General features: G+C 36.2%; 1 protein-coding gene and 2 long non-coding RNA genes across 4 annotated transcripts; 1 reads left to right on the forward strand and 2 right to left on the reverse strand.

Moving 5' to 3' along the window:
• Positions 1-4,843: 4,843 nt before the first annotated feature.
• LOC139149168 (uncharacterized) lies at positions 4,844-18,167 on the reverse strand. Of its 2 annotated transcripts, none has more exons than XM_070720742.1 (9): positions 17,720-18,167; positions 16,590-16,802; positions 14,873-15,069; positions 12,997-13,188; positions 11,795-11,986; positions 11,051-11,284; positions 9,170-9,346; positions 8,035-8,868; positions 4,844-7,582 (listed from the first exon to the last, which is right to left on the reverse strand). In XM_070720742.1, the coding sequence occupies exons 4-9, from the start codon at positions 13,145-13,147 to the stop codon at positions 7,470-7,472; spliced, it is 1,701 nt and encodes a 566-aa protein (XP_070576843.1). In that variant the 5' UTR covers positions 13,148-13,188; positions 14,873-15,069; positions 16,590-16,802; positions 17,720-18,167; the 3' UTR covers positions 4,844-7,469. The 2 variants fall into 2 exon arrangements, with proteins under 2 accessions (XP_070576843.1, XP_070576844.1); XM_070720743.1 differs by having other exon boundaries at positions 14,873-15,072.
• Positions 18,168-18,751: 584 nt separating this feature from the next.
• Positions 18,752-25,393, forward strand: LOC139149169 (uncharacterized). The gene is made up of 4 exons (XR_011556081.1): positions 18,752-18,861; positions 21,856-21,946; positions 22,948-24,580; positions 24,633-25,393. It is a non-coding gene; the product is annotated as an uncharacterized lncRNA (long non-coding RNA).
• On the reverse strand, positions 19,714-23,085 carry LOC139149170 (uncharacterized). The gene is made up of 2 exons (XR_011556082.1): positions 22,946-23,085; positions 19,714-21,765 (listed from the first exon to the last, which is right to left on the reverse strand). It is a non-coding gene; the product is annotated as an uncharacterized lncRNA (long non-coding RNA).
• Positions 25,394-26,041: the final 648 nt, after the last annotated feature.

Genomic DNA, 26,041 nt, shown 5'->3' on the forward strand with positions numbered 1-26,041 from the left:
GCCACATTTTATTATTATTGATTATTATTTGAATTTGTAGGATTGTTGCAGAGAAGAAATTTGCTAGTGTCTAATAGAGTATGTAAAACATGAATATTAATATGTAGCAGATGTGTTTATTCGATCACTAAAACAGTGTTTATTAACCATCAAAGTTTTTTAGCTGACGCTGCATCCCTCTGACACAGTGAACTGTAACAACGATGGCAGATGCCAGACGTTGAGGGCGGCGGCAGACTCTGAAGCAACATAAAGGTGGCTTTGCATCTTCCCAGCTGCCTGAGGGACCTCTATTGATGTCTTTCGGTTGAAGAAAAAGAGATCCTCACCATTTTTACGCAGTTTCTGTGGGGTAATGAAACCGGTATGACAAAGAATTCCGGTAATTAATTCCGTAAAGCACACTCTCTATTTTAGACTACAATTAGATTTTCTGTATTTTCAATTTTTGTTAGGATTCAGCATTATAACATTTTTCATTTGACTTTGAAATACTGATATTTTACAATCTGGGTGTTTCAGCCGGAGACACACGTTTAAAATACCCTGGTACATTGAAGGGTCTTTTTTAAAAGTTTCACCTGTGATGAAACAGGAATTAAAACTAAATTTGCGTTCTCCTTAGTGCATTTGTCCCACTGTAACTGTCTCCTGAGATAGCCCGCATTTCGTTTTACTTGTTGAGATGCCATAAACTTTAATGACGTTTCGGCAGCTGTATATTACTGTGAGTCCGATGAAGGCCATAAGTACTGAGTAAGTTATATAGACCTAACCCCTATTTCCACTCAGAGTAATATAGCTCACACGCGAAGTGCTGTGAGCACATCCATATGGCAGTCAAAATCATCAAAAATCCTTTTTGATAACATATGATAATTAAATGCGTCATCAAAGATATTGCGAATGGAGCCAGGACAGCCATTCTTGAATGGGGTGGTCAGGATGTTAAATGCAATTTATTTTTAGCGTTCCAAATTTGACATTTTTTCTGATGCATACCCCCGAAAGTGTTTCCCAGTTTCGGCGGACCTTCGTATGAACTTTTCAGTATTTCATTAAACATCACTGCTGCAATTTTTCAGCAACTTTTGCTTCGCATTTTTGTCTGTGTTAACCACTCCTCACACAATTCCCTAGGCATGATACGTTTTGAAAGATAATGTTTTGAGGTCACGAAATAACGCTGATTGCGATGCGCGCACACGCTGCCTACACGCTTTATTCATGCGCGCGCAACGCCAGTTTTGGAGTAATGGTTCGCTGTTGGCGTGATATTATATTATTTTGTTTGCATTCATTTACATAATGCCATTAGTATCCTATTTTAAAGCAAATGGTAAATTTTGATTTCTAAAAGGAAAATTGGCCGAGTTACCCATAGTTACATCCATAAAAACGTGATACGCACCATCGGATGGGATTGCCCACAGCTGTCTGACAGGCTGTTGGTGTAAAGAGATTATTCAGTGGCACGACGGTTCACGGTATATTAATTGGTAACGTACCTAGAGAAAGATTACTTATCATGCCGATGACAGGTGGGCCAGCTTAACTGACTCACAGGGAACGAAAGATTCCTAGACCGACCAGTTGTTAGCTACTATTTTCAGTGTGGTTAATATTTGAAAAAGACTTCAAAAGAATAATTATTTGACATGAAACCGTTAATACAGTTTTCAATTCACTCATATATTTGGTTATGTCCGTAGTTTCATTAAATCTGATACAGTCACCATTGGAATGTAGCTTCAATTCCAAATATTATTAGATATGCAAATAACATATTACCTGATATGAAAATGTTTAATATCTTTCACTATTTTATTATTCTATGGTCAATATACACAGTAAGTCCCTAACGAACTTATGGGTCCAGGCACTGAAAGATCACTAATATATAAATTAAAAGCTAGCTGACATGACTTTTAAACCATGGTATCATTGATACAGATAGCAGTTTACGACAAACTTTGTTTATTTCATCCAAATATTTAATTCTACACAGTAAAACTTGTCTCAATATGCAAATAAGCAATATCACTGATGTGAAACTACTAAATGACCTTGAAATCTGCCATGCTTCTATGATCAATATCAATAGCAAGATTCATTAGATCTACATTCAGTAATTTTTTAGAATACCTGATTTCTGAACATGTCATTGCACAGATCGGCATTAATTGTGCAACCCTCACCCATCAAATACTAACTTCTCATTATCATTCCAAACAAAGTTTGTGCCAAATTTGATTCTGATCTGATGACAGCTGTTGGTAAGATTTCGTGCCAACAATCAGACAGATTGACAGCAGCAAGACAATAGCTGACCTGTTCGACCTCACGAGCTATCCATCACTAACTGCAAATAAATATTTTTCGAATTGTCGTAGATGGTTTCAAGATTCTGATAGTATTTCACCTTTACATAGAGAAAAAAATGTAACTTTTGAGGAATCTGTCACAAATATGAACATTTAGAGGCAGAGCACCAAGAGAAAAAAAAACCGTCAAGGACACTATGTGCTCACATTCGGTTTGAATTGGTCCATTCGAGAAATATTTAAACCAGGAAAAACAAGAATGACAAAAGCAAATAAGGTCTCCAACTTAGGTACTGGAGGTCATCTTTAGGAACATGCATATCAACTTCTATAGCAATGGGAGAAGCAGATCCTAAATACATAAGCAAATGTCAACAACAAAAACAGAGAAGGGCTTGATAAAAAGAAAAGGTAGGAGTGGGCAAAAAATGCACAAGGGATCTGGTAAAAAAGTAATGCTACATCATTGATCTTCTAAACCCTACCCCCTCCTGCATATCAAATGTTCCACCCCTTGGTATTACATAAGACCAAATCACAGGAAGTACATTTACAACCTGGGAGAATTTTAATTAATGCCATGAGTGTTATCATTCTAATGTAAACAACACTTAAGTTAGTTACAGATAGTGAAATGCCTTCCACTGTGGGTGGTGATTACAACATCTGGAATTATCCTGGATCCAAATTTCTCATCAGTTTTTGTATGTCTTACATAGAAAAGTTGCAAAAATTGGTCCAAAATGAAAAAATCACCTCAGCTTTGTTTTCTGGATCAAATTTTCCTACAAATTGGTATCAAATATGACAAAATTATGTTCACAGCCTTCAAAATTGTCTCACAACATATCCTGGGTTAGTATAGGTCATTTAAGGTCACAAACTGAGAAAAGTACCGAAGATATACAAATTTTGGGGTTTCCCAACAACTTTGAGCATAAAATTTATCTAATAACATCTTTCGGGACTTTATACCAAATTACAAAGCTATCAAACAAGGGACTTTATACCAAATTACAAAGCTATCAAACAAGTAATGTTGAGACAAAGTTTTCTTGACCAAAAATGAAATATTGTCTTACAAATACAATTTTATATTCAGGACAATTTCCACATATCTAACTATTGTCATCTCTGTACCTCTGTGTACGAAATATGAAAGCTGTCTGTCCAGGGGTTTTAAAAAGGAAACACTGTCTAAGATTTTTTGACCAAAAATGACAAAATTGCACAAAAATAGTAATTTTCCCAATTTTGTCATAATTTCAACAAATTAGAAGAGTAACACCCTTGCAAAGAGACAACCCAAATTTGAGAGCGATTGGGCCGGCGGTTTCAGAGAAGAAGAATTTTTACTGAAAATGAGAAAAATCACAAAAAAATCAGCAAAAATACAAAATTAAGGATATCTTCACAATATTCGTAAACCTGTATGAGGTTCACCTTAGGTATGTGTACACGAATTTTCAAAGCAATCAAAAAAGCGGTTCTTGAGTTATTAATTCTTAACCATTTTCACATTTTGTAAGCTCATTTGCATAATTTTGGCAATGCAGACTTCATTTGAACAAAATCCCATCTATAGCCCAGGATGCATCCACACACCAAATACCAAGCTGAAACGTGCAGGGCTTTGCGTTTTTTTGATGTTGACGGACATACTGTACGTACATACATACATACATACACACATACATACAGACGCCATCGACTTCAGCCTATACGATAAACTCACATTGGTAAAACCAAATGTGAGCTAAAAAAATGCACATGTGCTATCTTATGTACAATTCCTTCATGGGTGACTTGGATAAAAGTAACAATAACACAGAAACAATCATTTTTAAGCGCACATAGCTGAATTCATCTAGCTCACAGCATAGCTTCATTTACCAGGGTATTTTAAACAGGTCACACATTGTTGTTGATCTATTGCTAGTCAGATCAAAATTGGTCTATTCCTTGCCCACTGCCATTAAAACTTTTAGATCACACTATATGCTTGTCCACTTTCTACATCTGGCAACATTCTTGACGACAGACCAAATACCATTTTCTGAAACCTCTGCAAATTATTATTCCAGTTGAGTAATGTAATCAGGTCTAAGGCTGTTCTTTGGTGAAAACATTTTCATTTTTGGGTAATGAACGGTTAAATTTGTAGCCGCAGAGTCAAACCTTAATGGAAGGGGGGGGGGGGGAATGAGTCCAACAATTTTTCAGAGGGGGCAGCAGAAAGACCACAAATACCGGTAGATGGACAAGAGTCAAGAACAAGGAGACTAAGATGGAACACACAAACATGTGGTGTGTGGTCTCATCAATGCAACTTACTATTTCATTTTCCTACATGAATATGTCATCTTCTATTTGATGGAAGCTTTTAACAGACTCACAGATCCTACCTCGGAATATCAATTTTAAGCTTTGGTTTTGAAAGTCCTGATCTGCTCTTCCACAGCAGAAGACAAAATGCTTTGTTCATGCTGATCTCAGACAGACAACACATGGCAGCAGGGTTCATGATAGTTTTAAATGATATTTATTTATGGATCTCTGAGTACAAAGGATAAGTATGGTAAAGAGGTAAAATAATGTATGAGTAGATGTCATGCATGCATCGCTGACAAAAACATCAACCTCTGTTAGTCAAACTCATGATATTTCTGATAAAAGTTCTATTGATTGCCTGATCAATCAGCAAAACTAAATAACACTAGGCTCATGCTACGCTCCAGTATGATTCAACACTATCCTAGGGGGTAGTGTTTATTTACTAATCATGAAAGGAGTCCTTAGTCAAGCATGTATTACCACCATAAGCCAGATATATCTCAGTGTTCTGCATGTGCGTGCTGGCCAATCTGAGTGACACGGACTACACAAAGTCCAGTATTGCAACTTTGATATGAACTGTACAGAACTCTAGTCTCTGATGAGCACTGAGGTTGTAGACAAAGGTGTGCAATCAAGCATAAGATACAAAATCTAATTCCAAGGCCTCATTTGAATAAGACTGTTGCTAGACCATGATAGACAGAAAAAATTCTGTTACAGGAAGGAATTTAATTAAACTGATAAAACATCTCTTCATTAAATAAATACAAAACACAGAATACATTTTAAAAATCATTTACAAAAATTCTTCAAGCTTAGTCACAGGGGAAATTATACAATAGACTGAAGCAACGCAATTTCAATCATGTTACACATTTTGCTTATTTGAAATTCTCTCATGTAACGTTTCTATCCTTCTTTACAGTGGAGGGTTGTGCAAATTGTACAGTTCTTGAAAGTTCAGAAGATAGGTGACCCAAAACCCTCTCTTTGCTTTTCAAGTCCCATACTGACACACACCTGTGACCTGGCCAATTTATGAAAACTTTGCCCATTTGTTTAGACAAAAAAAATCTAAAAATAAACCACTCACAAAAAACGCTCAGTTGGCAGATAATGAGTGATTAGATTGACAGCCCATTGTCCGCATCGAGCACATATATCTGTCTCGGTGTTGAAGTTGAAATTTATGAGTTCATATGATTGCAATATAAGGACAACAGGAGGTGTCTCTCTCCTAACAGCTATCACCAGCATTGCTCATATAATGAGCTTTATTAAAACATCTACCATGGAGAGCAAGGGGGTCTTTTCTGTACTGCAAATAGAGCATTGCAATGGTGATATTTCTGACCTTTAACATTATAAATGTTACCAAGGTAACATCCTCTCCCAATATGCTTTCCTTGGGAAAGAAATAACAAGAACATCTGCTGCTGAATATAAAGTTCAAAGTTCATGATAATTCAGTACCCTTTCTTCAAAGTTATTTTGAATATCAAAGCCACCCCCTTGTCCAGCAAACTGTACTTTTTTACCTGTTTACCCTACATTCCCTGCATTAAACAGGTTTACACACAACTAATAACAATGAGTTTGGGCCACATCATTGTGGTGCAGGGGTTAAAGTCTTATCATGTACATAAGAAGTTTCACCTTCTTTCAAACTGATCAGTGAATTCGATCTGATTGCAAGATGTGAAATCATCAGCATAGCTTAGGCACAACATATGCTGAAATCTGAACATAATGTGTCGTCACCCGGGGTACCACATTTAACTATGTTAATGTACTCAAATAAGTCAACTGCATATTTACGCATTCTCTTCTTTAATCGTTATTTGAAACATGTAAATATTTCTTTCCGTTTTATCTGCAGTAAATAAACAATGTTCCCTGGGCTCCTAGGGTCCAAAAAAACAACAAAGAATCATGGATATACGTACAGGACACTGAAAGACAGATTATGATAACGACCAATCAAACAAAAGGCCCTTGGCAATCAGCACAGTTAGAGATATGTAACTGCACAAAATTTGGCACTAAAGATAACTAGCAAGGTCCTTCTGATAGATTCATATCTTTGAGAAAACAGAATGTTTAGCTAAATAATTCTACAAGGTTCAAATGGCTGGGTAGGAATAACATAAATGTCTGAAATGAGGTAAATTAAGAGTGTTATGGTATTTTCAGTCAAAACACAGGTGTCTGCTAGTGAAGGCCACTCTAAAGATTGCTTTCTTCTTTACCCTGATAAAACTTCTTATATTCATATTTTCCAACATAAAACTTGTTCATTCCACTGTAAACAAACATTGTTTCTTATTTGAACATTTGATCTACCAACTTGGACATGCTCATCTCAGTTTATTTCATGTCAAGTATTGTATCTCTTTCATGCTTTCTCTCTCTCACATTTCTACTTTTATCATGCTTTTCTCCTCCTCAACATACACATACTGATACATTATCCTGCAAGAGATGGTATTCAAGAGTATTTTTGTGACACAATAGCTCATCATGAACCATGATGGATCCCTTTAGATCAAGATTCATAATTGAGAATTCAGGTTAGTAGTTGGTGGCTTAAGACTGCAAGAAGACACCTGTAATTAGTGTTTTTTGTTTACGACATTTTGCCAGACCTAAGATCTAAGATTCTGACAAAATAAAGGCAGAGCTCCTACTTGCCTTGTACTAAGCATACAACACTGTGATCAGTGAAAGTATTAAATGACTGTCCAATAAAATGAGACTTAGTAGAATATATAGATAGAAGTACAAGAGATGATCAAAATCTGGATGATTTTAAGTATCTTCAGAACTTGGATTCTCTTCATGGTGTTCATGATTGTCATTTGTTCCCATTGTCGAGGTTTCAGTACCCTGAGTTTCTTCTCTGTTTGCCTCCTGACTGTCATCTGAGAGAAATGAAGAGATATGACAAGTTTAAAAAGTCCTGTCTCGCTCACAGACTTTCAATACTCTGAATGATGTATTTTTACTTGAATTAGGACAGAAAGGCAACTTGCATGTCATATGAGATCTTTCACAGATGTCAAGTTTCTTTGGGAGAAATTGGTTGAGATTGGCATGCATTCTTTGTGTTGATTTTTGTAGTTATGGCTGGAATAATTATACTTTTTGTGATACTTGAATTCCACTTGTAGATGTCATGAAAGTTAGGTACATGATTTTAGGTCCAGCGGTAGTGTTCCTGCTATCCCCTACAACAGCCTTGTTGATATACTTCAACAGATAGCTATTGGGAATTGACCAGTGACTTTCTGGTGACTTTTTCAGGATTTTGCTACCCTTTGGTACACAAAAGACTATGACTGTGTTTTTTGTGATTGTGATTTTGTCAACTTACCCTGTTGCACATTTTCCTGAGTCTGTTCCTCCTCTAGTGGTCCCCCTAGGTCAGTTAGTAACTCCACATCATCATAATCATCTTCAACTGCATCACAAGTCTGCGCTGTGACATCAGTGTTCGGAGCTGCAGAAGTGACCTGAGATATTTCATTTTCTAGAAGCAACAACCCAGCAGTGTCTGATGTTCTGTCATCTTCAACAGGTTCACAAGTGCGTTCGGTTTCACCACTAGAGGGCGCACCATCAGTAGGAGCACTGTCAGCCTGTGTTTGGACACCTGCCTCTGCAGATCGGCCTGCAGAGTTGCTAGGTTGTTCGGGATTGGTTCTCCTCTCATCCAACATGCTTAGAGGTGGCGGTGGGGGTAGACGCAGACCTCTCGGTATTCGTGGAAGGCGGCGAAACCTGGATGAATGTGTTCTGGGAGGAAGTGGAATTGGATTCGGGACGGAAGCAGCTGGTGTAGTGTTCCCATTATTGTTGTCAGCTGATTCATTGGTCTCTGTAAATGACGGAGGGCGGGATCGAGGTACTGATGCTGTGGCCTCCTCGTACGAAGGCAATACCACTTCTAAACCATTTGCATATGCGATGAGTGCCACTCTGTCAATGTCATCTGGACTAACTGAGTAATTGGCTCGTCGGTGAGAATGTCGCATGGGTAAGGACCGGCTGAACCGTCTATTGCGATAATGGCACTGTCTTATGCTGAGGAGTATTACTATGATCAGCACACCAAGTACAGTCCCTGTTGTTGCTATGACAATGGTCAAGGTAGTGTTTGTGAGGAAAATGCCATCAACGTCAGGTGGATTCGTTGCTAGAGAGCTCACTGTAAAAGACAATGATTTTCACTTTTAATTCCAGATTGTTTTCCTCTGGTCTGCAAGGTGTTCCTGCAATATTGAAGTTATCATTGGTAACAATGGTTTGGGCCAAAATATGATGGTGAAAGGGTTAATAATTCCTACATATTTATGGCTTATACTTGCAGGCTTATTTGTGTTTACTATCACATATAACAACATACTGAAAACATCAAACCATCAAACAACAAGTAATCAATTCAGTGGCTTTTCTATGTATGATAGGTCCCTTTAAAACGTGATCGTCTCTACGATGGTCACACTCACCTGGGTAGCAGATAGGCTGTGAACCAGACCAGCTTCCATCACTGAGGCAAGTTCGTTCAGATGAACCTGTTCTGGCAAAACCTGCATCACAGTAGAAACTCAGTTTGTCACCAGACTGGAAACTGCTTTGACAGCATCTCTCACCATTCTCTGGTTTGCCAGGGTCGCTGCAGAAACCTGGTGAAGAAAACATGAAAATTTGTTAAATTGCACAAATTTCATCTACATCTATATTCTAACTTGTTCTGCCCTGCTGTGGCCACACAATCACATGAAAAAATCTCAGATCCCACATTTCCATTCACAATGAAATCAAAATTGAATTTGGCAAATTATCATTAGACACAAAGCAATTCTTAGAAGCAAGTGGAATGTAAAATGAAATCTTCAGTAACAGGAAATACATGGAGGAAGATGTAAAACAGACAGTCATATATGCTATTTATTTAGCTCATTATAACACAAAGGAGAACTGAAAGACACCACAGCTTTGTAGATTGATTACGACGCATGAAAAACAACATGATAAACAGACTGTCCGGCGTGTTTCATTCGACTGTCTTGTCTCAAAACAACTTGTACATAAACTTTATACCACATTTTTTTGAATCTTATGAAATAATTGATCCTTAATTATCACAGCAGTCTCATTCATCAACTTGAAATCTGCATTTCTGGCAGTGTGCCCTTGAAATTAAACTGATGCGCCATAGATTTGATAGTTTTTCTTGACGCTGGAAAATTTCACATCCTAACATTACATGTACTTTAAAGGGCTGATGCGAGGAAATTTCCAAAATTTTTGAATTGAGCAATGCAGAGTTGGTGAGTTTGATGGTAAAGAGACTCCATTGTGCTATGTTAAACGTATCACTCAAAAAGCAAAAATTTATCGTTCAACTTATATTTCTATAGCTCTAAATTTTCAGGGGTAATTGGTTCTATAAATATAAACACTGAGCAAATAGTCATTATTCAGGGGTAATTGGTTCTATAACTACATATACACTGAGTAAATACCGTAGTCTTCATTCAGGCAACTTACAAATGGTCATAAAGGACACGGAGCTTCTGAAGGATCAGCTTTAAAAGCAAGTTATCAACACATTTCATTATAAAAATACTGTAAATGGCAAGTTAAGGATACACTTTTCAAGCTGCTATGACAGTTGTACATGTACAAAAAATACCGCAATTATACGGTGTCGCTCAAATTTGATCAGAATTGGTTTATACCAGTATGGGTTACCAATGATCAACAATAAATGTTGTTTCTATCTGTTCAGTGGAGGAAAATTCTACGTTGATGTTATGACAATGATTTCTGCACAGTACAACCAGAAAAACAACAAGAAATATTTAAACCAGAAAAACAAGAATGACAAAAGTAATTAAGGTCTAACTTTAGGTACTGGAGGTCAACTTTAGCAACATGCAAAGCAGAAACAAGCCCCTCTTAGTTTAGTATAAACGGTCTTCCCCATCTACTGTCTATGGTTGCAGCTGGTCTGTTAATATGTAACAGTTCATAAACAATGACAGGAAATGAGTCAAGATCAGTGGAGTTTGCCTGTTTCTCACTGCCATGCCTCCTGCACATTTGCAGGATTTCACTTTTTCTTACCTCATTTGCACATTTTTGACACTGATGTGTTCATTTGAACAAATTCACATCTCAACCCCTGCATCTACCTGTACACCAAATACTGAGATGGTAGCTTTGGCGGTATGGGAACCTTTGTGTGTGACGGACATACATCCGCACATACCCACAAATATACAGACATACAGACATGCAAATCAGATGCAAATGACTGATTCAGCTTATACGATAACCTCACATTGGTACACCAAATGTGAGCTAAAAACTGTTGTACATACCAACTTCCTGACCATTTGGAATACAAATGGGAGGACTACCAGACCATATACCAGTTGGTAAACACTCCCGCTCGCATTCATTTGTACGGGTTCTGCGGCAGTCGCCTTCCAGTTGATAGCCTGCCTCACAGGTGTACTTCACTTTGCTTCCAACAGAAAACGACTGTTTACTGGTGATAATGTAGCCATGTGGTGAGCTTTTAGGCATGGGGCATGTTTCCACAGACTGCATTTCTACACAAATAAAAGAGAGCATACAGAAGGAAAAGATTGTCAGAGGCAAAATGCTAGGCATACAGTGACTATATAACGGTGAAAAATATTACGGATTGAAAGAAACGCAAGAAAAAATTCCAACATAATCTTGAGGATTATACATAAGCAACTTACCACACCATGATTCAAATAACTATTAAACTTTAAAAAGAGTTTTAAATCTGTTTGATAAAATTACAAATTAACTAGTTTTTCTTGCCTGCTTTTACATCAGTGATACTGATAGTTCTGTTCTACATCATGGGTGTATCTAGGGAACACAGTTCAAAAGCTCTGGTGGTATTATATTGAACAATTTACCGTTTTCATGTTGTGGAGATTATCTTAATGTACACACGTTCAAAGTTCATGTTCTCTTCTCATGTTCTTATGCTGGGGAAGACTGGTGTATAACTACAAAAACAACTGACAACCAAAATCGCCTGATAAATTTTCCATTAGTGAAGGAAATATTGATGGAATACTCACTGCATGTTGGAGGTATTCCATTCCACAGTCCGTTAGAACAATACAGCTTGTTATTACCGAATAGTGTGTGTTGTGCATCACAATAGTAGGTAACTTCTGTACCGCTTATGTATTGGTCGTGTCCATCTACTTCACCCCGAATCACATAGTATCCATTACTAATGGATGCTGGCTTTCCATGACAGTCTTTTTCTGGGTCAGACAAAGGGTAAAAAACATCAAAATGTGGATAAAGATAAAGCATTTGAAGAACACATTCATTAACCCTTTTCCTGCTAGACAATATTTAGACTATTACTTTCCCATCAGCCGAGTCAGTAAAAAGCGGTATTGAGCCAAAACATGACGTATTTTCACCCGCTTGGCTTGGCATGTTATAGCATCATTAGTCCAAAAAAATCAAGTTTACAGTATTTATGTTTTAAATAGCCTTCAAATGTACAGTATTATGTTAAAGTACACCGTATGGAATATGTTGTGTTTCATTAATTTTAACCATCTTGACCTGGTGGTGAAATGTGGACTTGGCAGGAAAAGGGTTAACAAGTGCAATATCATTGCGTAGGAGTATATTCAAATGATCTTAATAAACACAAGTTTTTTCCAGAATTTTGCAGAATTACTAGTACCTGTAGGCCTACTTAGTATGTGAGATTATTTTAACAATCTCTGATTAAGAGTTACTTTTTCCAGGATTGTAAATCAATTTTTTGTACCTCGTTTCTCTAAATAATGGTATTTGGCACGGACAGGATAACAGTGTTTGATTAGATGAATTTTATTTTACATTAAAAAGCACCTGCTGACACTAGATAGTCAGATGACAGCTTTGAAGCCTGTTATGTCACTGACAGGCTTTCACTCACTGAAACCAGTGTGTGGTTTATGAGACTTGCAATATTTGTGGCCTGTAATATTTAAAGGATGGCAAATGAAGATATCAAACCAAAAAGTGTATTTTGAGTGGATATGGCACTCTATCAAAGCCAGGCCATGAAAGTTGCTCCCTTCCGGGTGATGCTCTCTTTGTTGTTTCAAAAAGTATTAAACACAGTCCTGGCAGGCAAATATGATGCTGAACTGCTGTCACTATAAAATCAAGATGAATTATGAGATTGGTAAACATTGTTTGTTGACTTGCTGAGCATAACTGTGTTTCCGTAGGACCCTGAGTATGGTTTTTATGATCTAAACCAACTTACCACATCTGGGGACAGTTCCCTTCCACAAACCACTTTCCCCACAACCCAACTGGGAGTCTCCAGTTAACCTAAAACCTGGATTACATTTGTACGTAACAGTTGCACCCTGTTTGTACATATAATTATCGCTAAAAGGGTCCTCTGACATCATGTGGGTACTGTGGTCAACATCAGTTGGCTTGGCACAACCAGCTAGGGGAGAGAAGAAAAAAGTCAGAGTTGCTGCAGAGTCATTAAATTTTACATGCAAAGGATTGGATCATAGATTTTTGATGGTGGAAATGTAAACTAACCTAAACATATGCTGCAATTACTGACAACGTACTTAACCCTTTCACCCCCAGTTCCCTGTATACAGGTCCAACTTTACCATAGAAAACAATGGATTTGGGACAAACCATGGTGGTGAAGGGTTAAACATTCAAATTGAGAAACCGCAGCCATGCTACTCAAGTATGTGTATTTGCCGGCTAACTCTTTACTGTCATCCTAATTTATGATTCAATGGGCAATAATTTTTAATGTTTGCATTCAAAATGTCATGTACAGTCTATCCTTTAAATTCTGCAACAAGTATTGAATAAAACTACAACCTGTGGGTATGTCCAATGAGGGTATGTACTGCTAATATATTTTTGCTGTTACATAAAAATTAATGTATGGTTACACATATGCTACACACAGTGTTGGGACATACATTTGTATCTACAAATATTGTGTTCTGAGTACTTAGAATGTCAACAGGTTTTTGGTGTTATGTCTGCATTGTAAATCTGCTGAAAACTGTCACCAGTTCACCAGCATACCAGCAGTAGCGAACAAATTCTACACATGGACCATTCCCATAAATGTGTTTTACATGAATACATTGGTCACAGCAGAAGGACAATATGACTTTTTATACCTCTTGGATTGAAAGGTTGAAAGAGTGATGGCCCTCCTAGGGCTCTGCAGGTTACCCTTCTTGGAAGTCACAAGGGGTAAATATGAAAATTTCCTTTTAGAGAGTGAGGCAAAACTTTTTGGAGGTTGATCTCCCTACATAACATTCATGCATAAACACTTTTGTATACGTTTAAGTCAGAACGCACCTCAGGAACAGATATACAGACTCTCCAGCTTTCAATATATTCTTTTAACCTCCTACTGAGGAGGTTCATTTTGAAGCTTATGGAGTAAATAGAGTTTTTACTGGCTTATTTTGTGAAAATCAGGAATTTTATTTTCCCCAATAGAGATAAAACAGGGATGGCAGCCATTTTGAATTTCAAATATCAGTAAATATTGGGTGCTTTGTTTCTCTCCTACCAAAACACTTGGAAGAATGGATGCTGACAGACAAATATGGTGGTTTTGAGGTCGAGCAATCAGAAACAGGAAACTATGTCATTTCTTTGCATCTATTTTTGGTTGATCGTGATTTCCTTCCCCTCTACTCCCCTCTAGATGAGTCAAACATCTCAATAGGTGTTACGCACAGACGTTATTCAGACTGGAACATGTGACAGCCACTAAGTAGCAAGATATTTATGACACTATTGTTAAGTAAACAAACAGTACTGAACTGAGCTGAGACCAATATGTTTCAACTTTTACAGAGCAATAAGCAATGTTTAAATTTTATAGGAGCAATAAACGTTTTTGTCAAATGCTATGATAAGCATATCAATGAAGAAAGTACTGAAGAAGGACATTTCAGGTATCATGGACTGTTGATATAAAATGACCAGCTCTCTCTTTACCCTATCAACATAACCTTCATTTTTATTGTAAAAGTGTCCTTAACTAATCCTTGAACTATGTGACATGATTGGAGGGAAGAAAAATATTTTTGATACAATTTTTGTCGTATACCTAAAAATATAAAACATCTTACCAATACACCGTGGCCATTGATACGCCCATTTGCCATTCTTCTGACAGGTGTTTTGATTGGCTGATTTGTTCTCCAAATAATAATGTTCAAAACAAGCTACGTGTGCCTTGCCCCAGGTTTGAAACCATTCTCTTCGTCGTCAATGAAGTCACCCCATGCATATCCCTCAAATATCTCTGGAACTGGACAACCCTGAGCTGCTTGTTTACAAGACACAAAAAAACCAAACTGATTACTTTCTGAGAAATACTTGTGATAAACAATGGACTGAGATGAATTTTGACAAGGTACGATGGAAAGACTACTTGAATAACTGTCATGGCAGTGATTTTCAAATAACCACATCAAATTATTCACATCAGCCTTAACGTACTGGTACAAACAATGTTAGAATTATATAAACCACAACCTCATCATCATTTACGTACATACTTGTAAGAATTGAAGGCAAACTGTATTAAAAGCAATGATACAAAGCAGCAACTACACATGATATTCTGCTCACACAAAGTCCTAATGATGTGAATTTTAATACAATATGTATTTATCAATATCCCATTTTGTAAATTTCCTGCAAATCAAAAGAAAACAGCAGCTTTCATCTTTCTATCCATTTACATAATCTTGTCACAGGCCTTGTCATGTAAGACGAAAAACACACCATCATGATGTTTTCTTTTCAAAATGTGATCCCCTGCAGAATTTGTTAAAATTCATATCACATTTGTGTCAATACAAAAGCTGTCAAACTGTGGCGTGGGTGTAAGAAGGATATAAAAGATACCTTTCAAATTATTTATACAGAAATTATGGGAAAAAGCAAAGATAAAGGAGTTACTACATGACCTCAACATCATCGCTTCATGAGGCATTGTCACTGGTTTGGTTTTCCTCATGTGACATGAGGTATGCTACTACTAAGGGTGGAGTTCTCAACAACATTGACAACAAAACACCCTCAGGATATTGATTTATCAGACGACAAAGTAACTGCCATATATAGAATGTCAATAATGTGGTTTGAAATGGCATACTTTATAGCATTACTGATCAGATGTGATACGATTACTGCCGACTCTGGGTTTGACAACACTACAGCGAAATCCATGGATATTTCTTGCTGCCATTTGTAAAGCATAGATAGCTATATAAGGTGAAAAACAGATCCTGCCCTGCAAACGCTAATGTAACCGGGTTGACATAATAAAAAAACACATTACACTTCTTAAAACTGTAATGCAGTCAATTATGCAAAGTACAGTAGTTCTGATCTTGAGATTAAAATGCATAAAGATGCAGAAACTTGGGCTTTACGATTTATTTGACTTTCTTTCAAGGGGAATAGTCAGATAGTTGTTATTCTCTGTGTGGTTGGCTATTAATTCTGGTCAATGAAGGTCATATCTCTGAAAGTTTATCCACTGTGCATCGCTATCAACCTATCAATGTGTATCCTGTCCAGTTTAGTTGCTGCTTGTCCTTGGTAGGCAGTAATCAAGTGGACACATTTTCCTTACAGTAGCAATTTTTTGTAAACTTCACAACAGTGGATAAGGTCACTGTCATATCAATTACAGCAATTTGATAGAATTATCTATGAAACACTAGCACGCCCCTGCATGTTCATGAACATGAAGGCACGAAGACAGATAACTTACAGGCATGCTAACATCAAGGTAAAGACAATGTAATATCAAAATATTTTAAGTCATCTTACCAACACATGAAGGGAAGGCTCCTGCAAGCCATGCTCCACCTTCCACACACTGTAACACTGCTGAACCTCTCAGCTTGTAGTTTGGTTCACAGGAATAATGAACCTTGGAACCGACATAAAAAGTGCCAGCACCCTTGGGAGGAGTACGAATTGCATGTTCTGGTATTCTTGGGTCATCACAATGATCAGGCAATCCTACGACCATGGTTGTGACTGGATAGGGAAAACAGGAAAGCCATTCAAAATAGAACTATGGTGTGTAAGATGAAATGTGAGAGAATTTACAAAACTATGTTCTGTGTGTCAAATTGTTGGTAGTTTGGAAAAACTACTTGTCGTTCATATTATACCCTTACTGTCCCTATACATATACCTCTGTTGACCTATTCATCCAAATTCCTGTAAACATATTTGGGTTGAACCATGAAGTTGAAAGGGTTAAACTTTTGATTGTATGGAAAGGGATACACATGGTCCAATATCCAGCACACCAGTTTCCCATCCTGACTACACCCATACTAGTTGTACTGTACCCTCCTCATAAAATATATAAGAATGTAAAACTAGCACACAGCACACTGAACTGTGAAATATGACTATGAGTTCCTGGGTAGTCTAGGCTCTCTTTGGGATATTAAAATCAAATATGCACAAGGTGGAAATCAACTTACAGGTTGAATTTCATTAAAATAAAAGTTAGGAATGTTTATGGATAAATCTTTCCAAATTTCAGACATGCAGATTAGGTCATAACTTATTACAATAAAGATGCTTATAGGAACATAAATGCACATAAACTCTAAGAAACATACAGCATGAAAATGGATATTTCTTTTGCGTCATTTGTTAAGTCTGTTTATTTCTGTATGTCAAATTGGGAAATTTTGAAATTTTGGATATCCAAGAGCTATTTGGCTCGACTGAAATGTGTACCCCGGGTGTGTACCAATATGAGCACGACACAATCAATCGTCAAAGCTTAACATGATCTCAATCTCAGTCCTAAAAGGGACTGTGGCTCAATGCCATCAAAAATCTGATCACAGTCCCATACATACACTACAGGGACTGTGAAGTGTGATCTCATTCCGTTTTTAAATGATGAATGATGTGACCATGGTGTGACTTACATTCGTAGCTTTGTCCATGGCAAAACACGCTCACACACAGTACCGCTATAATACGGAAATATGACACGTTTATGAACTTTTCAGACATTTGCCTGGTCTTCCAAGGATCGAGTCTTCGGCTAATTAATTTCCGTAACTTGAGAGTTGATTGACACCGGTCTGTAAGCAAGTCATGGAAGGGCTCGATAAAGGCTCGAATGACGTAATTGGACAGCCTCCGAACAAAAATGTCAACACTGGAAAAGGGATCCTGATCTTCGAAGAGGTACACAGCATCGATTTTTTCTTTGGTAAGTTGGCTTCCCGCTGGCTTGATCTTTCAACTCGAGGTTCTGCCCTTGGTGAATCTTTTGGTGGTGAAAGATGCACTGTAACTTGAGAAAACAGTGCTGCGGTCTCTGATTCACAAGCTAGCTATGCGTTCTTCTCGGGTGTGTGACGTCACACTAAGGAACTGGTAAACTAATATTTTTGCACCTACTGTTTCAGGTATTACTAGCTGTTGAAATAAAATTGTTCCGTGTCGCAATTTATCATTATTTTAAAAAATTAATAAAATATGGGATTCGATATTCAAAGAAAAGGAGCTAAAAAGAGACAGTTAGAACTGATTTTTCCGCTTTTGAAATATTGACTTAGTTAAGGTCATGAATACTGCGCAAACGCAGAAGCCATAGATCAAAACTTGTCAAGGGTCAAAGGTTGACGGCGCAGGAGACGAAATCAGCCACCATCACGACGATGCTGAAGTTGGACTCAGTTTCGGATTCGGTTTCGGATTCGGTTTCGGATTCGGTTTCGGATTGGAGTGACTGAGAATAGTTTTATATTTTCAGCTAATTTTTATTATTGTTTCGAAGGATATGATAACTCCTGATACACAAAAAAGTTTTTTTAACTGGATCGCCTGACTATAGATGTAGCATGTATTTCATGACATAAATTTTTCGCACATGATTATAATTTATACGGTTTAAAAGACAATTTTCCCGACCACAGCGAATTACCTCAAGAGGGCGGTATATAAATCGCGAGAGGGCGCAAATGTCACTGCTGGCATATTTACAACAACACAAGTGTCGTAACAGTTGCAGCTGGCTAGCTGTGATAAGATGCAAAGAACCTTTGCTGCAGCAGTGCAGGTATGTTACACTTGATTTCCTGAAATTGAAATTAAAAGAAAACGTCACGGTAAAACAGCTTTTAAACAGATAAATCATTGTACATACTGCTACGTTCTTGCCCAAGATTGTCAGAGCTCTCTCTTTCCAAATTCCATTGAAATTGATACCCTTCAATTCAGTAAAAATTTCACGCTTAAAAACTCAACCTGAGGCTGTAACTACCCCATCAATCAAATTTTGAAAGAAATAATGTAGTTCAGTTTAACTACCGGGGATGCAAACTCATGAATTTAAATAAATATTTTCTTAAATGTTAATTTCCTGCTTATTGAGGGAAAATAACATTAAATCTCCTGAACAGATGACCAGGCATATGAAAAGGTGTCTGGAATGAATTTATTGGCCAAGTGAGTTTCTAATATAACCATGCCCTGCAGTGTACTATAATGAATTTTGCTCGTACAAGCATACATAAAATTCAACCAGCAAGCATCTTTAATAACAAAACTGTTCACCAGATTATTCATGATTTAAATTGACGACAGAAAGTTCACATTATAATACAAGCCGGGCAAAAATTCAGGGGGGGGGGGGGGGGGAGTGACCATTGGAAAATTTGAAATATGAGCAGCTGAAGTTGACTTTTAAGTGTTGAACAGCTTTCAACAGGAAGTCAGACAGTATGGATGTTATGGCAACCACAATGATGTCACCAAATGTCAAACTTTTAACATGATGGGGGCAGCAATCCCACTTTTTGATAGTTTCTTAAGATTTCAATGGCAAACAGTCCACTCACACACATACACACACATTAGGTCAACATTGACTCCTGTCTGTAAATACAAGATCTAAACATACTAGTGCAAATTTATTTTCATTAATTTTATTTGATATTCAGAAAAATGTGCCACAAATATAACAATTTAACAGCAACATAATTAAGTGGAATTTTAGGAGCTGTGACGTCACGTTTTACAAAATATAGTTTTAATATAGTTTTCACCTCATACTACACGTTTCTACAAAATATAGTTTTTACATTGCACCAAGAATAATACACTTTTGTCAACAGTATGTATAGCAGCAATTTTTCACTTGTGGTATAAATAAAAGGTTCATTTTCATCAATATTCTCACTTATGGTATAAATTAAAGGCTCATTTTCATCAATAGAGATCATCAGAATAGTATCAAACAGAATGAATAAGACTGAAAAAATACATAGCTTATAAGAACTTTGACATTGCAATCTTGCAATCTCAGCAAAGATTAAAGGTGCATCCCATGAAAATCACAACATGCATGGCAGTAAAGTTGTAATCAAAGAGGCTTAGTAATTGAAAAAATTGTTTATATGAATGTATCCGTTGGCATCTGACATCCTTATAGAATATGACATCATTTGAATTTTGCATTATCATTGTGATATCCTGTAATTAATAATTTCAGTTTAAATTAATTTAATTGCAACCAATGAAAGTAGACCTTCTCAAAACATAAAAAATTCTACCACTTTAGGAACTCAAAACACCCCAAAAGTATACATTTTGGAAAAGCCCAAATATGAGGAAACAATTATATCCCTTCCACAGTTATTGGTTGATTTAGTGAGTCCAGACCCTTCTTCTTCTGTCCCCATGATACAAATTTATTTAGTTTTACCAACATGTAATTTGGGAACACTATTATCAAACCAAGACTTTTTTGAAATTTTTTTATTGACTTATAGAAAAAGAAACATTTCAGAAAAATGCTACATAAAACAAAAAAGGAGGACATTGCTTTGATTTTACATCTCCAAAGTTTCTATTTGTTAAAAAAAAGACTTAATTTTGACACTTTTAATTACGTGTATGTCTTATCAAAAAATCTTTGTTTATGTTTTTCCAATGTTATTTTTTTCTTGTACCCATATTGCAAATTGTCAAATCTTTGGTATTCTGTGCATTCTCCTGCAATCATATATGTACTTCTTTCCAACAATTATTAAAAAGTTGACAGTGAATGAGTCATCCTTTGTGTAATTCCCAAGATAATATTCTCTGGAATCCTAGTGATTTAAAAATTACAATTTTTTCAGCAAAAGTGATTCAACATCACCTCAAAATTGAAGAACATATTTACATTCATAGAAAATATGGACTATATCTTCTCAAATCAATACTTTAAGTCATCTATAAGCAATCCACTGAGGCTTAAACCTTTCACCAAAATGGTTTTACTCAAACCAGTTGTAATAAACTGGGAGTAGAGACCTGTTTAAAGGGTATTGGGAGTGAACTTTACACTCTGTCAAGATACATACATGTATATTTACATGGGAGCAAGCAATTCCAAAGTTTCTATGAGAATTTGTATCCTCTCTCTCAAACCACAATTGTTTCTTGATTTCACTTACTACATGAACATTCAGTTGTATTCTTTGTATTGGCCACTTTAATTCATGAGAGCATTTAATACTTTATGTTCATTGAACATGTGTGAGCCTGTAAAAGGCCTCCTTAGTGGCAGAGTGCCTACTATGAAATATTAATGAAGTCACCTTTGCTTTGAGTAATAAGTATAGATGCCATGCCATGATTTCAAAACAATCGCTGGTACATAACTAGACTACTCCTCAGTTGGATTTTGCACTAACTTGTAAGTCAATATTACAGTAGTATACATAGACATACTTAAAATTAGTATTGTGTCCCCTTAAAAAAATTTACTTTGCAGTAACATGCTGATGCGAAAATTTATGTTTTATACGTAGCTGCTTCTAATGACAATTTATACAGATAATTCTTGCATGCCTGACAGGTTTACATTGCAACCAGAATTTAGCCAATCATTCTTCATGGTGGTGAAATATATGATGCCCACTGTACCAGGAGTCAATAGAAGGATCTCAGAATCTTGTGATCTTATCCAGTATGCCTGCAAACAAGAACATTTGGTGCATTAATGTAGATACATCATGTTTAACTTTCACTGATTTTTCTTTCATTCACTATTTGTCTCTTTCAGGGATTTCTTAGACAATTGAATCCAAGATTTGCAGAGCAAGCAACAGATTTGCGTAGGATATCAATTTTCATGCTTGGCAGGAGTCTTGAAGGTATTGTGGTTATGTTGATACATAAAATGCTTGTGTCATATTTTACATTAAACATGATATTTAAGGTGTGTACATGCACTGAAATGCTTGAAATCAAAGATATCATGGTTTTAGAATACCTAAAGAATATAGAAAATTTTCATTCTTATTTTGCATGTAGGCACCTTAAACATCATGTGAAATGTAAAATATGACACAATCATTTCTAAGTGTTTACTTTTTGAAAACTGCACTAGGATTGTTAATCTGAAACTTAATTCGGGTTCCAAGACAAGAAACAGTCAATTTCAAACAAATAATATACCTTTTCCTTGGTACTTTCAGAGGTGTTTTTGCATAGGCATAATGATATGTCAACCTTGAAGTTGACCTAGTTCTGCAAAGACCTGCTGTGGGCATGGCTTTTCTCTCGAAGCATAGCAAAATTCATATTTTCACTGGATATAGCCCTGTCATTCAAACAGGGAAAAGAGTTTAGTTGTATCATGATTAAGTAAAATATTTGGAATGATATTTTAGCAAAATTTAACTGAAAGCTGGCAAATCCAAGTGGTCATTGACCTGATTGTGTACTATTTTGTGTACTATGCATTGCATGACTTTACTGATATCAAGATATACAAGCACAATATTCCAAATCCATTCCATATTTTTCAAACCTACTGAGTCTTTTGAAAGATTGGCGTGGCAGTTGAAACCCAACAAATAAATAAATGGTAAACGCTACTGCCCAGAACTTGCTAGCTTGTAGACCAAGTAGTGACAGTCAGGCCTTTGAGGGTGCAATTGCTTTTGAGGAGACAGGTCTTAAAATTACCGATTGAAAAACCGGTATGGTTTGTGCCAACTTTTGATAATATTGCATACCAGTAAGTGACTGTGTACCTGTAATTCAATGATATACAGTAGAATAGGGTAAATACTTTAAAAAGTTGTGATCACCAACTTTGTCAGGGATGTGCTAACGTTGATAATCAAAGTTTTTTTTATTCTACTTACAGATGTAAAATGTCACTTTGTTAATATTACACCAGTGGAGACAGGATTGAGTGTATCTCATCACCCTTTTGTCAGTATTGAAGCAAAGTTTTTGCCAGGACTTTGGTAAAAGAATTGTAGAGTTTCCATACAGATGTAACCCATTCCTACAGTTGCTGTCCACTAATCAGAAATCTCTTCTGCAAACAGAATGAGGATTTAAGTTACACAGTTGTTGGAAAAAAAGATTACAAAAGCCACATAAAAGAAAGAAAGAAAGAAAGAGAACTGTAAAATTATGATGTTGTGCATGTAACCTCCTAGTCTCAGGCACAGGATCCAATATTCAAGAAGGAATTAGAGGTGACATGCAAAAACAAACTGCAAATGTATGGAAATGTACCATACTTCAGGAATTATTTGAACTTATGAAAACAAAACAACTAAGCCCTTAATATATCTACAAATTTGTAAATTAAGTAAGGCTCATGATTATTGAAAATGCTCGCAGAAAAATATACTTAAACAGCAAAAAAGTGTTTTGTGAATTTTTCATTTGCTTCAAATGAAATGTTTAAGTGAGAAGTTGAAGACACATCAGTTATGAAATATTTTGAAATGAAAACAAAAGTGCCATAAGATCTGTATAGAACCTTTCACATCCTAGCATCTGTACCAGCAGTCTCACACAGCTACTGTACATAGCCATGCAGTGATCCAGCTTTCATATGCATTGGAGAAATGTGCACTCAGTGATAACCATACATAGGTCGCAAGATATTAAACAATTTGATTTTGCACACTCTACCTCTGAATTCTTTCATAGATGTAGAAGGATTGTATTATTAATATCCTAATATTTGTAAAGATGGAAAGTAAAGTAATACAATGCATTCTTTTACATCAGGAATGTGTATTACACATGATAAAAGAAATATTCAAACGTACCGTGTTCTTCAATTAGTATTTAATACTATACAGTATCTATTTTCTGTAATGTGCATTAACAAGAACAGCGAACTGTACTTTGCAGCTCAAGATGGTGTTTTTTACCTTTGGTATGCGAAATCAAATAACATTGCCATGGCACATAGACATTTTATCAGTCTGTTCAAGTGTACAAAGTTCAAAGAAGCAACTTTCTAAAGAAAATTAGACAACAGAAAACCCAATTATTTTCCCACTAACAAAACATGTATAGTTAATATTATTTGATGTGCACCAGATTAATAAAATCAACATAGGAAAATCTGTGTAACATTTTATGTAGTTTGCAAACATGATCTTGACTTGTAAGTTTACAAATAAAACTATATTTTCTACCTTAAAGTTGTTGTTCTGCATATGTCATTCAAAAGTGTATTACTCTGTGTATGTACACCAGTACATGCACTCTTTCAGTTGCCATTTCAAAATATTTTATTCTTTGCACATTGGAAGTAACAAGTAACAAACCCCCAGAGGTAGACAAAAAAGTACTGGTATGGTACACACAACAAAGTCAAATCCATACAGTAGAGATATATGGATGTCTGGTATGTAACTGAGACCATACTATGGAAAGAGGTTCCCAAGCTCTTTGTCAAATGTTTTTGTAGGAATAGTAGCATGTGTGACTTTTGTTTAGTGTTCAATGTGTGTATGTTGTTTATGTGGGCACAAGATGTGCATGGTGTGGGAAAGAGTAAAACTTTCATTTTTATTTTAGGACAGTGTGGTCTCATTTACATTCTGCTTGTGTTGTTCCATAGTGCGATGACAGACCACAGTGTCCAGAGGGCTTTGAACAGAATAACAAGGAAAACACTGAGGTGGCAATTGACATATGCTATACATCTATACTGTCATTGTAGTTTTTGAAACAGTGCTTGCTGCAGTACTCTGACTTGTTAATTTGTATATCCAAAGAGGGGTGATACGGTACTAAATCTACATAGTATTCAGATAATAAAACATACTTATTTGTTCTGCTGTAGGTGGCTGCTCCTTGATAGATTCTAGACTCTAATTCTAGGTAATTCGGCTTACGATTTTCTTTAACCAAAGTTGCTTATTATGACAGGGGTGGTAGCTAAATGTTTTCTCTTTATAAATTAAGATCTAAAACAAATTGTTCTCTTTTTCCCCTCTTTTGATAGCCTACAGATGGCTGAACAAACAGAGAGGACCACATATCAAAAGGAACATCAGCTGTAAATTTTGGCTACTTTATCAGTCTGTTTTGCTTTGTGTAGCAACCACACTACTTTCTTGTTCTACTCCCCACAGAATGCTAGATTACCCAATATTCTGCCAGACAGCATACTCTGTATATATGCAAGATCCATTGTTTTATAGAAAAAGAATGCTGCTCTTAATAATATTTTACTGCTTGCTTGTAGATATAAGATTTACATCACATTTGTGGCAATAAAAGTGTAATACAAATAAGTTCAAAGTTTTCTCCAATAAAGTAATACAGTATGATAATACCGGTAGTAGTGTCTCTCCCTTTTTCAATTGCTAGATCATGATTGCTTTAATGTATGCAAAGTTTGGTGGGTAATTTTCTTGTTTCACCTTGTAACTGTGTTAGAGGCTGGTCAGTTTCTTTGGTCTGGGGGGGGGGGGGGGGGGGGGGGGGGGGGCTGGTGGATTATTTTTTGCCGACGTCAAAAAGTGGCTGAACCCCCACCCCCTATTCCAAATTTGGAAAACAGGGTGACCCCCCCCCTAGTCCAAATTTTGAAAACAGGGTGACACCCCCACCCCCCACCCCCACCCGCACACAACAGCTGTAAAACAAAAGGTGGCTGTAAATTATATATATATATATATATATATATATATATATATATATATATATATATATTATATATATATATATATATATATATATATATATATATATATATATATATATATTTTTTTTTTTTTTTTTACATACATTTATATTTTAACAGTCATTCTGTAATTTAATGAAATTGTTGACATGTCAGTTGTAAGATAGGATTTTCAAAGCGTCAATCTTAAAGTTTGAATACAGTACATTTTGAATGAGCTGTGATTGTATTTCACACTTTCTATGCTTAACCAGATGTCCTGAACTGTTGTACAGAAACGGATGTCAATTATTAA

Source organism: Ptychodera flava, chromosome 14 (genome assembly GCF_041260155.1).
Source record: "Ptychodera flava strain L36383 chromosome 14, AS_Pfla_20210202, whole genome shotgun sequence".
In the NCBI taxonomy this organism is placed as follows: Eukaryota; Metazoa; Hemichordata; class Enteropneusta; family Ptychoderidae; genus Ptychodera; species Ptychodera flava.

Bases quoted from the DNA above. Each gene is read 5' to 3' on its own strand.
- LOC139149168 (XM_070720742.1), bottom strand. From the start codon at position 13,147: ATGATGTCAGAGGACCCTTTTAGCGATAATTATATGTACAAACAGGGT. The intron at 9,347-11,050 runs GTATGTACAACA...TTTCTTCACCAG, and splicing joins TCCAAATGGTCAGGAAGTTG to GTTTCTGCAGCGACCCTGGC. The intron at 8,869-9,169 runs GTGAGTGTGACC...TGTCTTTTACAG, and splicing joins ACAGCCTATCTGCTACCCAG to TGAGCTCTCTAGCAACGAAT.